General features: G+C 43.6%; 1 protein-coding gene across 1 annotated transcript; it reads right to left on the bottom strand.

Annotated features, from left to right (window-relative positions):
• Nucleotides 1–298: 298 nt before the first annotated feature.
• On the bottom strand, nucleotides 299–12,968 carry LOC144142272 (carbohydrate sulfotransferase 14-like). Its single transcript, XM_077673643.1, has 3 exons — nucleotides 12,616–12,968; nucleotides 4,579–5,225; nucleotides 299–1,000 (listed from the first exon to the last, which is right to left on the bottom strand). The coding sequence occupies exons 1-3, from the start codon at nucleotides 12,718–12,720 to the stop codon at nucleotides 748–750; spliced, it is 1,005 nt and encodes a 334-aa protein (XP_077529769.1). The 5' UTR covers nucleotides 12,721–12,968; the 3' UTR covers nucleotides 299–747.
• Between the last annotated feature and the right edge of the window lie 1,146 nt (nucleotides 12,969–14,114).

Consider the following 14,114-nt stretch of genomic DNA (forward strand, 5'->3'; position numbering starts at 1 on the left):
GGGTTCCAGATGTTTTTGATGGATTTATAGCTTTGGTATTGCCCAAAGTACGACGCAAAAAAATTGGCTGTGATCACTTTAATATGACAGGAACAAGCCACATTAGCTACAGTGGGAATTAGCTACAGTGGGAACACTGAAAAATTCATTTTCTATCATTAGTACTCAGTAAAAATACAAAACAAGATTACTTTACTCAACTTTGTTGTACATTTAGAATCATAAAACAGTTACTACTTATGCTTCACCCAAAAACAAAACAGTGTTCAACGAATCAAACAGCAACAAATTCTCAAACTTCTGAAAAATTTCTATTTTATTTGAGAGTATATCTTATGGTAACATTGATATAAAACAAAAGTACCAGTATAAGATGAAGGTTTAAGATTAGAGCTCATTGCGAACCAGCATTTAAGCACTGGACATGCAAAGCTACTGACCTAACGGGGCTCCACCACAGCAAGGATGCCACTGATAAGCGTAAGATACTATAAAAGAGAGTGCGCTTCCTTCCGTGCGTTTCACATTACCACTTCCTTGATAACAGGCTCTTTATTTTGTGTTTTAGAAATTAAATACTCATTTAGTGTATCCGCCACCCCAAACCTTTCTAGCGACACATCGGTGATGAAATACGCAAGGTTTTGCCTGCCACAAAACTGCTCAATCATTGCCGACTCTGGCATTTGAAAATATTTCGTTGAATTAAACCGGCACATCATGAGGCCACAACTTTACGAAGCATTTTCACAGCACCGGATCTGTGTATCCTGCGAGCTTGTATCCGAACAGTTCAAAGTCATACATATAAATCGCGTGCAGCTGGAGAAGCTGCTGTCGGGGTAGTTCCGATATGTAGTGGGAGAACTCTTTTCGTGATGACTCATTGCTTCGGGTCTTCACATTTCTTGCCGGGAACGTCCATCTTGGTAGGCCGATTCTTGGTAGCAAAGTTTTCAGGTCTTGATCTAGAGTCTCCACCTTTGCTATGACGTTGTACCTGCATCAACGGTTAGACAACAAACAGTAGTTGTCTGCTTGCTAAAAGCATAGTGTGGCAAATAGTTTTTGCGTAAGGAAAGCCCTCGACAGGATCAACAATACTAGATGAGCATTAAAGCTTCAGGGTACCAGAAATAACGAGTTCATTTTATCGAACACATATTTATTTGCCGTACCTTAACTATGTTCTTCAAAGCTCTGGTTTATATACCTCAAGGGTAGGTAACTGTACTTGTTTAAAAATGAATAATATAACATATAATTGCGACAGTGCTCGTAAAAATTCTGAGCACAATATGTACTGCTGCAAGGAGAATATACTTAGCCACCCATTTTTTTTTGTTTTTTAACGAAAAAAAGACTTGCTGCTAGGCCCACGCCTATTTAATACCGCTTGTCCAGGATCCGTCAAGCTGCCCGATGCAGCTTTCCTGTCGGACTTCATTCGCTTTTGTTGCAGTAAACACAATAAAAAAACGAAAAAGAAAGAAACAAATGAAGGATAGAGTAAAAAATAAAAACTGTACAACTTTACCACGGTCGAAAGCTACTAGCATGCAATAAAAACATTTGTGTAAGCCGGAAGGGGCTACAACCGGTTTTTTTGACAAGGTAACTTTATTCAGCAGGCAAATACAATGAGAAGCTCTTACCGTGCAACCGGGGTGTAACGGGTTAAAGAAAAAAGTGACTGAACGTTTTTATTTCAAAATCAAGAAGCTATGTAATCTACACAAGGTAATTGTATAAGACAATTCCACATGATAAACAGACTCGGTATATACACAAGATAAAAAGGCTACTTAGTTACAAAAATCAACCTTTCATATTGATTCTTGCGATATTGCACATATTCCACAACATGTGTTTTACCCCATGCAGTAGATTCATTAGGAATACCCGGAGGAAGGCTAAAGTTCAAAGCACACTCTCTGGTTCGGAGCGCCGCCTGGTGCGTCTAGCAACGCACACCTGATTACAATAGATCAACCTTGTTGGCAATCTATGAAACACTAAACAAGTTCCACTACAGAGTCAAGCCGCCTTGGTACACAGACGGCATCCACCATCTGAACCCCGTCTCACCACACTGATCTATTGAACCGTAACCCACCTGTGAAGCAAGGGTAATTTTTCCCGGCCCTTGATCTCTCGCAGTTGTTCATCTACATTCCCCAAGGGAATAATAATCTCGAAGTAAGGGCGGGGGTAAACACGATGTTCAACGTAATAGGGTATAATAGAACAGCTGCACCGAGTTAGGGCCAATGTGGTGTGCCTTGAGAGTAGCTTACAAGTATTGCTTGGGATATCCTGGAAAACGAGGCGCTAGGGGAACAATTGCAGGCTTACAGCAGCTCAATGACGAGCATATTCTGTGCTGTCGAGGACATCCGGAAAAGACAAAATATTCCAACCCACAGAAAAGCCGAGAATGTGGGCAAATTCTGCAGCGTTAACTCCCGTGTCGCGACCATTGCCTTGAAATTAAACGGAAGGAGCCTGCAAAGCTCCCCGCTTAAGTTCGGATTTATAGCATAAAGAACAATCAAAGGAGAGTACGAAGAACGAACTCGTTCGATAACGGCATTTAGGACGCCCGTTATCGTTCGTTTGTAATTTATGCGTTACCAACAAATGGCTCATCAGCTGTAAACCCGCCCAATAGCATCACTTGCAGGGAAACGACACCTAAAACGGCTTATAAGGCGAAACATGGCAATATATTTTTTAAGCTACATAAAACACATTCTTAAAACATCCAGGTGCAAGGCAAAGGCAACAGCCGTGTTTACAGGCCGATTTCCTGCAGGAAAATTCGGAATGGAAAAAAATGGACAAAACTGTTTTATAAAGGCGAGAATAAGTACTGTGACTAAGGAAAAAATGCAAGCATCGACAATTCGCTTGACAATTAATTACAGCCTCAACCAAACAAACTGAAGTGATTGCAGAATAACGCATAAAAACCTAGCAAAAATAATCTCAGGGTTAGCGTTAGGCGTTGAAGAAACAACGTAAGAAAATACCCGGCCAAGTTTTGCAGAAAACAGTCAACTTATTGTGAACAGCTAGAATTTGAGCGTCCGAAAAAGTAGGAGCAGACAGAAAGCGCGGGGTATAAATTTGATACCAAAGGGAAGGCTAATGACATTCATCACTAAAAGGAATAACAGGAATAAAATTTTAGAATAAAAGTTTGGTACTAAAAGGTTGTAATAAAAAAGTAAAGGAACAAAAGTTTGGTACCGAAAAGATGGATTCAAACATGACCTGGTTGGAAGGGTAGCAAGTCGATAGAAGATTATGTCGTACGCGGGGAGCCACAATATATTAGTTGTTATTATTATAGTGGTCTTATTATTGTGATCCTGAACAATGTGAAGACTTATGGCACGTATGAACACTGTTGTTTCTGCAAATGGACACGCTGGTTCCAATAGATGTTTTCTGTATGGTCCCTTGGTGATAAGAACCTGTTTCGGTCAAAACGATATACGCTTGAATTAGAGTTTTTCCTGATAATGAGGGCACATATACCATCTGCACCCAAAATTATTATTGTGAATTGTGTTGTCATTGGCATGCACAAAGATACCTCTTCTTTGCAGTAAAAGTTCACAGACTTGGGTATTGCTTAATCACAGCAGTACAAGAGTAAAGGCTCGAGAGAGTTTTCGCAAAACGTTCTTCTGTGCTCAAAATGGCCTGGAAGACAAAATTCCATGTTGTTTATTTTAAAAACGCGGCCTTTGGTAAATCACTCAGCAATATTCCACCCAAGCAGCACGTTTTATAACCAAATAAACTAAACAAATGCTAAATAATGTCCTAATTTCTCGCCAGAGGGCGTGTTCAAGCGAGTGACCTAATATGGCCATAATCCTAACAACGTAGTTTTTAGTGCGTTAGCACTCCGCCAGCGTTCAAGTCATACGAATAAACGGGGCCAGATGCCCAACTACATAACTCAAGGTATATTTCTTACCAGGGTCCACAAGTGTCTCTAACGTCATAGGCAATTTCGGGAAAGTGGCGGGGATTCACCACTTCTGGTGTATTTTCTTTATTCTCTGTATTATTCTTTGAGGTTTGCGACAAAATTGTGTCCTTTTTGTCCAGATAAAGCAGTCTTTTTAACGATCCAAAGTTGTAATTTGTGTTCATGACCCTCCTTGAGGAAGAGTAATGTCTTAATCTACAGGAAATACTTACATTTCGATTAACTTTCTGATGTTGTTTTTGACTCTGCTGCTGCGACTCGTGATGCTAAAAATATTTTTTTGGGGGATTGCTGAATCAGCTGATGCCATATGTACACGCAATGCTGCTACTACCACTATTGCAGATGCAAGTCTCATAGTTTCTCCAACTACTATTGCAACAATCCGGCCAAACCCTGCTTGTGCTCTCGTTTTGTGTATCTACAGAAAACTGCACAAATTAAAGTCAGTAACGTCCTTTTTCTGTTTCTAGCCACGCAGCTCTAAATACAATCTTGACCAACCCTTTCGCTCTCCGATGCAAACAAAATTTCACAAAGATTTCTCTGCCTTATACCCCTACTGGGCTTACCTCATGCTGCAAGGTCTGCACCGAGTTGTGAATGGAGCCCAGTGTTCATCCCACTTCTCTAGAGGTTCCTTCAGAATATTACTGACGAACTCGCTGAACGTAAAAGTTCCGTTCGGCCCTTTGCCCACGAAGCCATGTTTGTACATCGCCTTTGCTCCGGGAATAAAAGGATCAGTTGTCCGGATTTTGTCCACATACGCTGAGACCAGCCTTTCGAATGGGTGCCGGACTATTATAAGCTTGCCGTATTCGGACCCCAGCTTCTTATCCCAGTGAGGGCAGGGTAAAACGGAAGGAAACCTTTTCTTAAATTCAAAAAAGATCTCGTCCGCATTGTCTCCCGGATCTTTGATGCGCTCTGCTTCCAGGATGAGCGTCTTGAGGCTAGAGGTGGCCGCCTTCGGAATGGGGCAAAATCCAAATCGGTGCCTCTCGACCAGATAAAAGGAACACACATCCCTTCCGCAGTACTTGCGATCCCAGCTTGCTCTGTCATCAGTTGGGTCTGTCCATAAGAGGTCGGCGTACTTCTCGCACACGGAGTCAATGCGTGCCAACCTGGCCGGAAGGTCGTCCGATTCCTCGCTTTCAGTATCTTGCGGATTGTCGGATATGCCATCGCTGTCACTAAAGGTGCAACGGGATACCTGTGAACAAAATGGCAGGATAAAACACTTAAAGGTTTTTTGTGTGTGCGGTGGTAGTTTCACTGCATATAAACCCGACATATATACACACGGGACACTTTGTAGCGGCCCGCTTTTACTAAGAATATTTAAGTTCATTTCCCTCTAGTCATCAAATATTAGGGGTCTTGCAGATTTTGTGGGATATATTGCTCCAACAAACGCGTCAATAAGCACGTGATTTTTTTTAAATTCAGCCTTGGTGCCCATAACCAGCCGGACCAGAAAAACCTGGGATGAACATGCAACCTTTACGTCCTTAAGCATTTATGGCGCCGTTTCGAAAGAGTTCACATGAGCTTAAAATGTTGCAGTGAAAAATGCTGACGCATTGAAATTAGTTTTTCTAAAAAAGAAAAGTCTGAGCATAATTAATAGATGCAAAACGTGTCGAAGAATCTAGTATCCACAGAGATGCACAGCTTTTTTCCCCACCTTCATGAAAAGTGGATGTGAACAAAAATTTCAGAGGTAATAAAAGAATGAAGGAACCACCAAGGGGCAGACTGCATAAACCAGTGGCACTGCTATTTAAAAAAGAACTTAGCTTACACGCAAGCATCGGAACGCGAATACGCCTTTGAAAATCTATATGATGGATGTAATCGCCTTGCTGTATCCTCGGGTTTTCAGAAAATTCCTAACAAGTAAAAAACAGAGACAAAAAAAAAACTTTATTTAGAAGCAAAGGGGGTTCAGACAACCTAATTACAGAATTAGAGGTCGTCTTCAGTGAATGCTAAACTCTGCTCTAGTGCGTTTTTGATGTACCCCACTAGCGCTAGCTGTTCCTCAAAAGTGGAGGCGAGAGTCAGCCAGGTTGGGTCAAAGGGATATGGCAGCTGCGTCGGTGTGCGTAAGTCAGGAATTCTGGAAGTATCGTAAGAACATTTTCATAGGACGTGTTGCTGATTGGGATATTCATCATAGTGTTTGCACACTGGTGGTTCTTCTGCCCTTCCTTTAGAGAAAAGATGTCGTCTAGCTGGAGCGCATGTAGTGTGGGTCTCTGCTTGTCTCGGTACCACTGACTGCTCCGTGTCTAAGATAGTGCGAGATAAAGAGGGGAGTAAAATAAGATTTAATGTCGTTAGAGGAAAAGGAGAGAGGGATATAGCGTAGCGCAGATACCACCAGTTACGAAAAACTTAAATTTTCTCCTACAGCTGACAAAATATCTCGAATAAAAACAGCAGTAGAAGTTAGATACACTCCATTTTTTGTGGCATGGCACACCTGATAACGCCATACAAACAGGATGCCAAAGACAGGTCATCAGTTAAAAAGCCTAACCGAAGAGAAAGACCCGTTCAGCTATCTGCTACATTTCCGCGATTCTCCGCTTGCTCGGTCCTTCCTATGGTGTCGCCCAGCTGTGCGCTCCCTCGGGTTAATATTTACGAAGCGAAATACACCCACTGTGGTTGGCGACACACGAGGGATCCCTCAAACATTGCGTTGGCATCCGGCGGCTAGAGCGTAAACTGTCTGTGTTCCGTTTCAGCGGTGACTGACTGGGCACTTTCATTCAGTTCTTAGTCACTGATGTCGTTGCTCTCATCCACCCTCCTGTTATTCTTTAGCGCTGGTTCAATGAATTGCAGATATGCCTAGGTTGTTCTTCTTGCCGTAACCAGCCGGACACATCACAGCTGCTACGATCAGGCGCAGGCGTCTACCGTTACAGAGAACCGGCTCTGGCACCTTTTTGGTCCTTTGGAGCGCGTGGGTTTGGAAAACGAAGACTATTTTAACAAATTCTCGCATCTCATATCCGTGCCTTGAAGCAAACGTGCCACAATTTTGAACGACGCAATTTACGGGCGCCGTGAGAATAAATTTGGTTTTGGCCGCTGCCAAAGCAAGTGCCCAAAGGAACTTTTTTGCTGCGTAAGTTGTTATTAAAGGGGCCAAGCAGACAAAATACAAGTTTGTTTTGTTCGAAAGATTTCGTGTTTTATAGTGCCTCCAGCACTTGTGTGGAAGCAAACAAGGCCTTTTCTAAAGTCAATCAATCAATTTAGTAATAATCAATTTAGGTTAAAAATTTTATTCTCCCGCCAAATCATGTGGTTTCGGGACCTCAGCCATGAAGTAATAAGTGCGCGTATTCTAACAAACTTCCACTGCCTCGTTCGGCTCTGCAGCCTCGCTTGCCGTCAGTCCTCCCAGATGGCGCTACCATACTCATCCGCTCACCGTCGTCCCCTGTTCCTTTGTATTTGAGCGTATTTGCAACTAGCTTGTTTTCGTAACTGTAGAGAGCAATCGGTTATTGAAACATGGGGTATCCTCGACAAACAGGGACACGTAAGAGAACGTCGCTTACGCCTATTGGCCAGTGTCATGTAAGACAATTCTCAAGCGGCGGGCTGCTGTGCGGCTAAAACAAGCATAGTGCACCCAGTGCAAACAGTGCGCATCGCTACATCTATACTTACGTGTATTTTCGTGACTTCCACTGTTTACCCCGCCATAGTTACTGCTATAAAAGAATAGGCCCTAAATGTAAACATAAATAGCTCGTTAGGCAAGCTTATAAGCCGTGCCTAGTATGCGTTTGATTTTGCCGGCCTCAGCCAATTGCACAGTTGGGCATATGTTATCATATGTTCTGCTGCAGGAAATGATCTAGTGGGTCGCAAGGCCATTCTCTTTTTCCCAATTACATAGCTTATTTGAGCGAAGTGTGTGTTAAAAGTGGTGTCACTATGATTCTACCGAGGCAATCTTCCGAATACACCAAACTAATGTTTTGTCGGCATGGCCACTTTAAGGCATGTGTAGTTTGTTTTGTGACCCTCTGCTTACTTTCATGTCGTCTTGCAAACACAGCGAGTGATAGAGTACCGCACGACAGAGCGCGTCCACTCGCGGTGTTTGCAAGATGTATCCAGACACAGCGTGGGAAAACCTGTGTCTGCAAGGTTTTCCAGGTTGCCACAGCGAAAATTGGAAGCAAGCCGGCTAAATTTCCTGTGCTTCAACGGGTCTTGTTTCTCCTGTGACTGCCGGTGAGCGCTGCAATGTTGAGTCTGCTGCCAGTGCGAGTGACCAAACACGAAGCAATAGGAATAACGGCACGAAATGCCCATACCGCTGCGCAATAAAAGTACCCAAGGCCAACAACACCGCCACCAGCACCGGCGCAGACGTTATCGTTTTGTATCGATCCTTTACGCTACAACTAGGTCCCATGGGCTCGTGGGAAGGGGCTCCCGCTACATAGAAACTGGTCTGGTGGATGCTTAGGCCGAATTCGGTCGACAAGTGATTCAGAGCGCTAAGTGTGGTTGTTCGCTAAACACCATGCTGCGGGCTGCAGCCAGAGCAAGGCATGCGCATCGGAGTGGGCCTTAAGTTTTCAAGGAAGAGAGAGGCCAAGGCATTCTAAAGAATCCCGCAATATATATCTGATTACTTCATTGTAGGATTTCGCCCTAGGATGTGTTCCGCTGGATGAATGTGAGGTCATATCGGCTAATCTTTTCTGGAAAAAATGGCCTCAGGGTAAAAAAATACATAAGAGATAATTACGTCCTCTGCTTACCCTTAATTCTATTTTGCGAATTGTCCTAGGTTTACCAGGTATTTCGAAGCTCTTTCGCCAAGCAACAGCGTAGAAACGCTTAGGTTCAATGTTTTACCTCTAAAACTGTAGGTAGGGGATAAAGCAGTTTTACCTTCTACTTGAGAGGTATTGCGTGGGACTGGATGGAACGCGGCAGATCTTGGGAGGGTAATGAATTTATTTCAGTTGCAAAACATATTTGTGAGGTAGTTTTTTTACCACCCCTATGTCCACCACCGTCTCCCTCCAATCAAGGAAGCTTGTCGCCCATGTAGAGTTTCAGAACCTGAAACTAAGCGTTTTCAAACTCGCGAAAACTCCTACGCTTCAAGGAGAGAGCACCTCGCGAGAGGTGCACGAAGTAACTTAGACCAATAGACGCGAACAAAGTGCCCCTCAAACGCCGCGAAAGCAGGAAACCGTTTTTGGGAACCATCAATCTAGGCATAACCGAGTGGCCTTAAATGACAAGAGCGTCTACCTATCACTGCGCGGTGGTCGGCGCAACCTCGAAAAAACTGGCTCGAATACACGCTATGAAGGTGGTTGGAAAGCAACCCTTTAAACAAAACCCCCAACAATTGCCCACGCGACGTCACTAGAAATCACACACGTGGCTCTACAAACAGTGGAACGAAAGATTCGGCGAGCCGTTACTTGGAATTCGCGGGTGCAGCATCCCGAAAGCAGCAGCGTCGGCCACGGCCGGGATAGCACGGTTGGCGCCGCCGCTGTAGCGCGGCCGTGCGTCGGCAGAAAGAAAACGAAGAGAAGCGCCTTTCGAAGAGTGAGACAGCGAAACCTCGCCATGCTAATGTGCTAGCTCGGGGCAACATCACCGCGCGACACAACCGTAGACACCGAAACAATTTGGCATGTGAGCTTAGTGATTCCCATTAATACCGATTTGAACTAGTTAGTTTGGTAATTTTGAGAATTGCGAGAAATCACAGGGAACTTTTATAATCGCTTTTTATTGAAACCGGTTTTTCCTTTCGCCTTTTGTAATACCTTCTAAAACAAAGCGCAATTGGTATTCACCTATTTAGAAAACGGAGTCCAATTTGAGGCAAGCAGTGCCAAAAGGTAGCGTTTCTCTAGCGGCCAGATGTCTGTATGTGGTCTCTACATTCCGTTTTCCCGCCGTGCAAACCTATCTTTAACGTATCTTTACCGTACGACCACTTCATTACGTCCGGGTAAGGGTTATTAGCATGTGCTATGGAACAAGTGAATGAAGAGTTGCGAAGGAAGCGCGCAATGAACGCGAAGCTGCGCCAAAACAGGCCCAAAACCACCGTCGCTAAAGCAGACGACAAAGCCATCCCGCCGACGCGCCCGCTATTTCGAGCAGGCACATCCGCACGGAAAATGCTGGGTAACCAGATCCGATGCGCCATCTTCGACGCGCCATCTACAGTGTTTTCCGAGTGTGAAAACCACCCTACCCCTCTTCAGCCACGTTGGGAGTTTCTTGTCGCGCACGCAACGAAGGAACCGTTGGCTGGTAGAGGTAGAAAGCTTAGCTTTAAAAATTGTTCATTAACTACTCGTGTGCTATAGCATGTAGCAATGTTCCAGACCCTGGTTTCTCTGACACATATACTCAGTTTATTATTCCTGGAGTCTCAATCATGAAATCTACAATGCATCATCATACAATGCAGCGTCACTTACGTTAAGTTGTGCTCTTTAGGCGACTCTGTTTACATCATTTCAGCGTGACTTCACGGGAATCAATTAATTACTGGAAAGCCTATGTATGGTATTATCATACAGCATTCACACACCCCTTTCTGAGCCCGTATGATTGCTTTCACAGATGGTAAACAATAAACTCGTAAGGTGGCACTCTCTTTCCAGTTACTTTGTGTGAAATGTCCTTTAAGAATTGTTGTTTTTGGATCGTTAGTGCCGCTGTTGCGCGAGTACATGAAGTTCGCTGCAAAATGTTATGCAACAAAAAGGGTAAATGCAAAAAATGTATGCTGAAAGAATACCAAAGAGCACAACTAAACTTTGGGAAGGTAATACAACCAGCCAAAGATCACTGGCTTCCATGATAACATTTACTTGGCTTGTTAGTTTCTATTATACTCAGGAAACGTCCTTAGACATAAACATTGTAACGTGGCGGCACGAAAGATGACACGAACCATGGCAAAGAATGAGGAACGATCTATTTACAGTACATTAGACTCTCGATAAACGGAACTTCAAGGGACCGAAAAAATTAGTTCCGTTTAACAGGAGTTCCGTTTACCGAGATCGATGTATGAAAGCGCAAATTTATGTGCGTACACACTATCAATACCATTTCATAGAGCTCGAGGCATCAGAATGTGAATGCAGCTGACAGGTTTTCAGAAAGCATGAAAACTAAAAGAGGTGTAGGCACAGCACTCACAAAGTTAGTTTGGCAACAATGAGTCCTTCAGCATTAAATGCATCAAATATGTTTGTTTGAGTCCTTGCAACGGCATCTTCACGGAGGCTAGAGGCCTCAACTTCGCGAGTGCTTACGAGCCACCGAATGTAGAAGACGGCAACGCGGTAATGAAGCGCGAATAGCACCACGATGGCACAAACGAGGCAATACGAGCAGAGCCCTGTAATCTCGGCGTCTTAAATCGAGACCATACGACTGGAACAAGAAGCGCGATGTTGCATTCGTTGCGCTAACACGGCTGACCACTAACGACTCGAGACGAGGCTTACGAGGAGGGAGGAAAAAAAACAATCACGAAACAGTCGCAACCGTAAAAAGCTGATTCTCATGCCAATTGGTTTCACAAGTTCCATTTCTGGTTCCATTTAAACGGTGACGTGGAAGCTTTAGTTCCGTCTACCGATAGTTTTTTAGGTTATCTGAATACAAAACCAACCAACTTACTGGCTACTGTTCCGTTTCCACGGCAATTCCGTGTAAGCGATTTCTGCTTATCGAGATTGTACTGTATTTACATGTTGGGCACAAGGTAGTGCTCCCCAGTACCCATCCATTTCTTCGTCGTTTTCTTACTGAACACAGGCGGTATTGGACATTGCCCGCCTACGTGTGCCGTAGCAATATTAGAACACAGGAAAATGTGAGCCCACACAATTCCGAAATTCTAAGCAGTCAGCCACGTCAGTATACAGTTTGTGGCGGTGTATATAAGTGATAGCATCACTGGATCAAGACGTTTTGCTCTGAGTCTTTTTCGCGGATGAAAACCTTTTTATCAATGAGCATAAAATCTCAGGGATCACACGATCACGATTAGGGGGTTTTCAGCGTGGGCCTCTGCGTGAAGGCATGTAATGTCAGGTATAAAAGCAGGGTCATTTTTGCAATGACAAATATTTAAATTGCTGCTGCAGTTGCCATCATTACTACTAAGACTACTATCGCAGCTGTTGCTGCTGCCGTCATGGCAGTGACGCTATCAATATTGATTATGTATGCATTAACAAAAAAACGATTCCATTTCCCTTTTTTAGAAAACCAATGTGCATGCGAGAACCTGTAGCACGTTTCCATCAATAAGCCATAAAGTTGCAACATACACGTAGAATTTAGACTCAACAGCGGCGAGGGTTTATGCAGTACTTCAGTTCTATAGTGTCTGAGACAGGTTCTTGTACAAACAAATCAGCCACCCTATGGTGATATTTCTCGTCTACAAACGGGACAGATATTTCAGTATGCGCCGAGCAACGTCCATTCTTCCATGTAAAGAAACTATATACATCCATTTTTCGGACTGCCCCCTAACAAAAAAAACTATTTTTTCTCACCTTTATTCCAAGTCCAAGATAATCGCTGATTCCGAGAATGAGCAAGACTAGCACCCAAGCAGTTATAACCGCCCCACTGACCCAGACAGCCAGACTCCATCGCATCTCTGTTGGATTTGCTGTGCTCGTACTCCAACCCCCCCAATTAAGGCTCACTCACAAGAGCGCAGCTGTGTTGACGATATAGCGCAAAGCGTTCGTCACGTGCGCGTGAGGTCTGTTGTACGTTCGCAAGCATAGAGTCCTTGTTGGTTATGGCGCGAGTGCTACTCCTAAATTAAAGTTACATTCACAGTTTGTAAATATTTTTACAGGGATATCTGATACCAGACGTGTCTGTGTGATCAGTGTTGTGCGGAAACAATGGAGGATACAGTCCGGGCGAGCCACCCATATCCGGCCAGTGGTAAGAACAGCTGCTGGCCGCTTATAGACAGCTACAACGGGAAACACCTGCCCCTACATAGAACAAACTTGTCACAAGCTTCAATGAACACAAATATTTCAACGTCGTGTTCCCCCCAAACAGGTATAAAAATAGGAGAATACATTGTTTCGTGAATCGAAATATTTCAATACTGATGCGTGTATTTAGATACAAATTTTCTCAGCAAGAACACCTATGTTGTAGCGCTATGTGATATTGAATGAGAACACCTAATTCAAATTCCTGGACACTGTTAACGACTCAACGACTCCTGCCAAACTAGCAAACTTAGGCCATTTATATTCCTGCATTATAACCGGATAATAAAAATTGCAGTGATTCATTGTTGTTACGAATCTTCGCAATTTATACCTGGAGATTGGAAGCCATCGAGGGAATTTTAACTGTAATGGTAGACCCAGAGCCTGGTACCCCTAACTTGATGTCTGGTTAAGCCAAAAAAAAATTCAAAGTGGTTGGTCTGAGCGCACGATCCCGTAGCAGTGCGGTCATCAAGAAAGAACCTCGCGATGACATTATTATTTAAATTTGTAAAGGCGCACGGAAAACAGGGGCAAGACAAAGATACACACACAACCAAATTCAGATATTGGGAGTGAAGGGCCAGGATTCTGAATCTACTACATCACCATGGCGTGTAGATTGCATGGGCTTTCTGTACAGTCATGGACGGAAATGCGCGAACGCGAAAACGCGAACGAGTCCGCGGAAAGGCGGGCGGAAACGCGAACACAGAAGTATGATCTTATTTCTTTCCGCACAGTGAAACTGTTGCGTGGCTTTAGTACACTAACAAAATTACTAAACTAAACCAATTTAATCTAAACCAATTTAATTCCCCCTATTTGACGGCTTCTCCACCTTTCGTTAGTTTTAAGATGCAATATTTTTTTTTATACACTCGAGCCCACTTATAACAAATTTGACCGTACGCAGCCTCCGTTCGTTATACCAGAGTCCTTAATGGACTCTGGTTATATCATGAAGTTCATAGTAAATGAACTCCAGTAAAAAAACACAATTTAGTTTTTCTCGAATAAAGTCCGTGATG

This window comes from Haemaphysalis longicornis, unplaced genomic scaffold, assembly GCF_048455015.1.
Source record: "Haemaphysalis longicornis isolate Haplotype H1 unplaced genomic scaffold, Haemaphysalis longicornis Haplotype H1 scaffold_6, whole genome shotgun sequence".
Taxonomy (NCBI): domain Eukaryota; kingdom Metazoa; phylum Arthropoda; class Arachnida; order Ixodida; family Ixodidae; genus Haemaphysalis; species Haemaphysalis longicornis.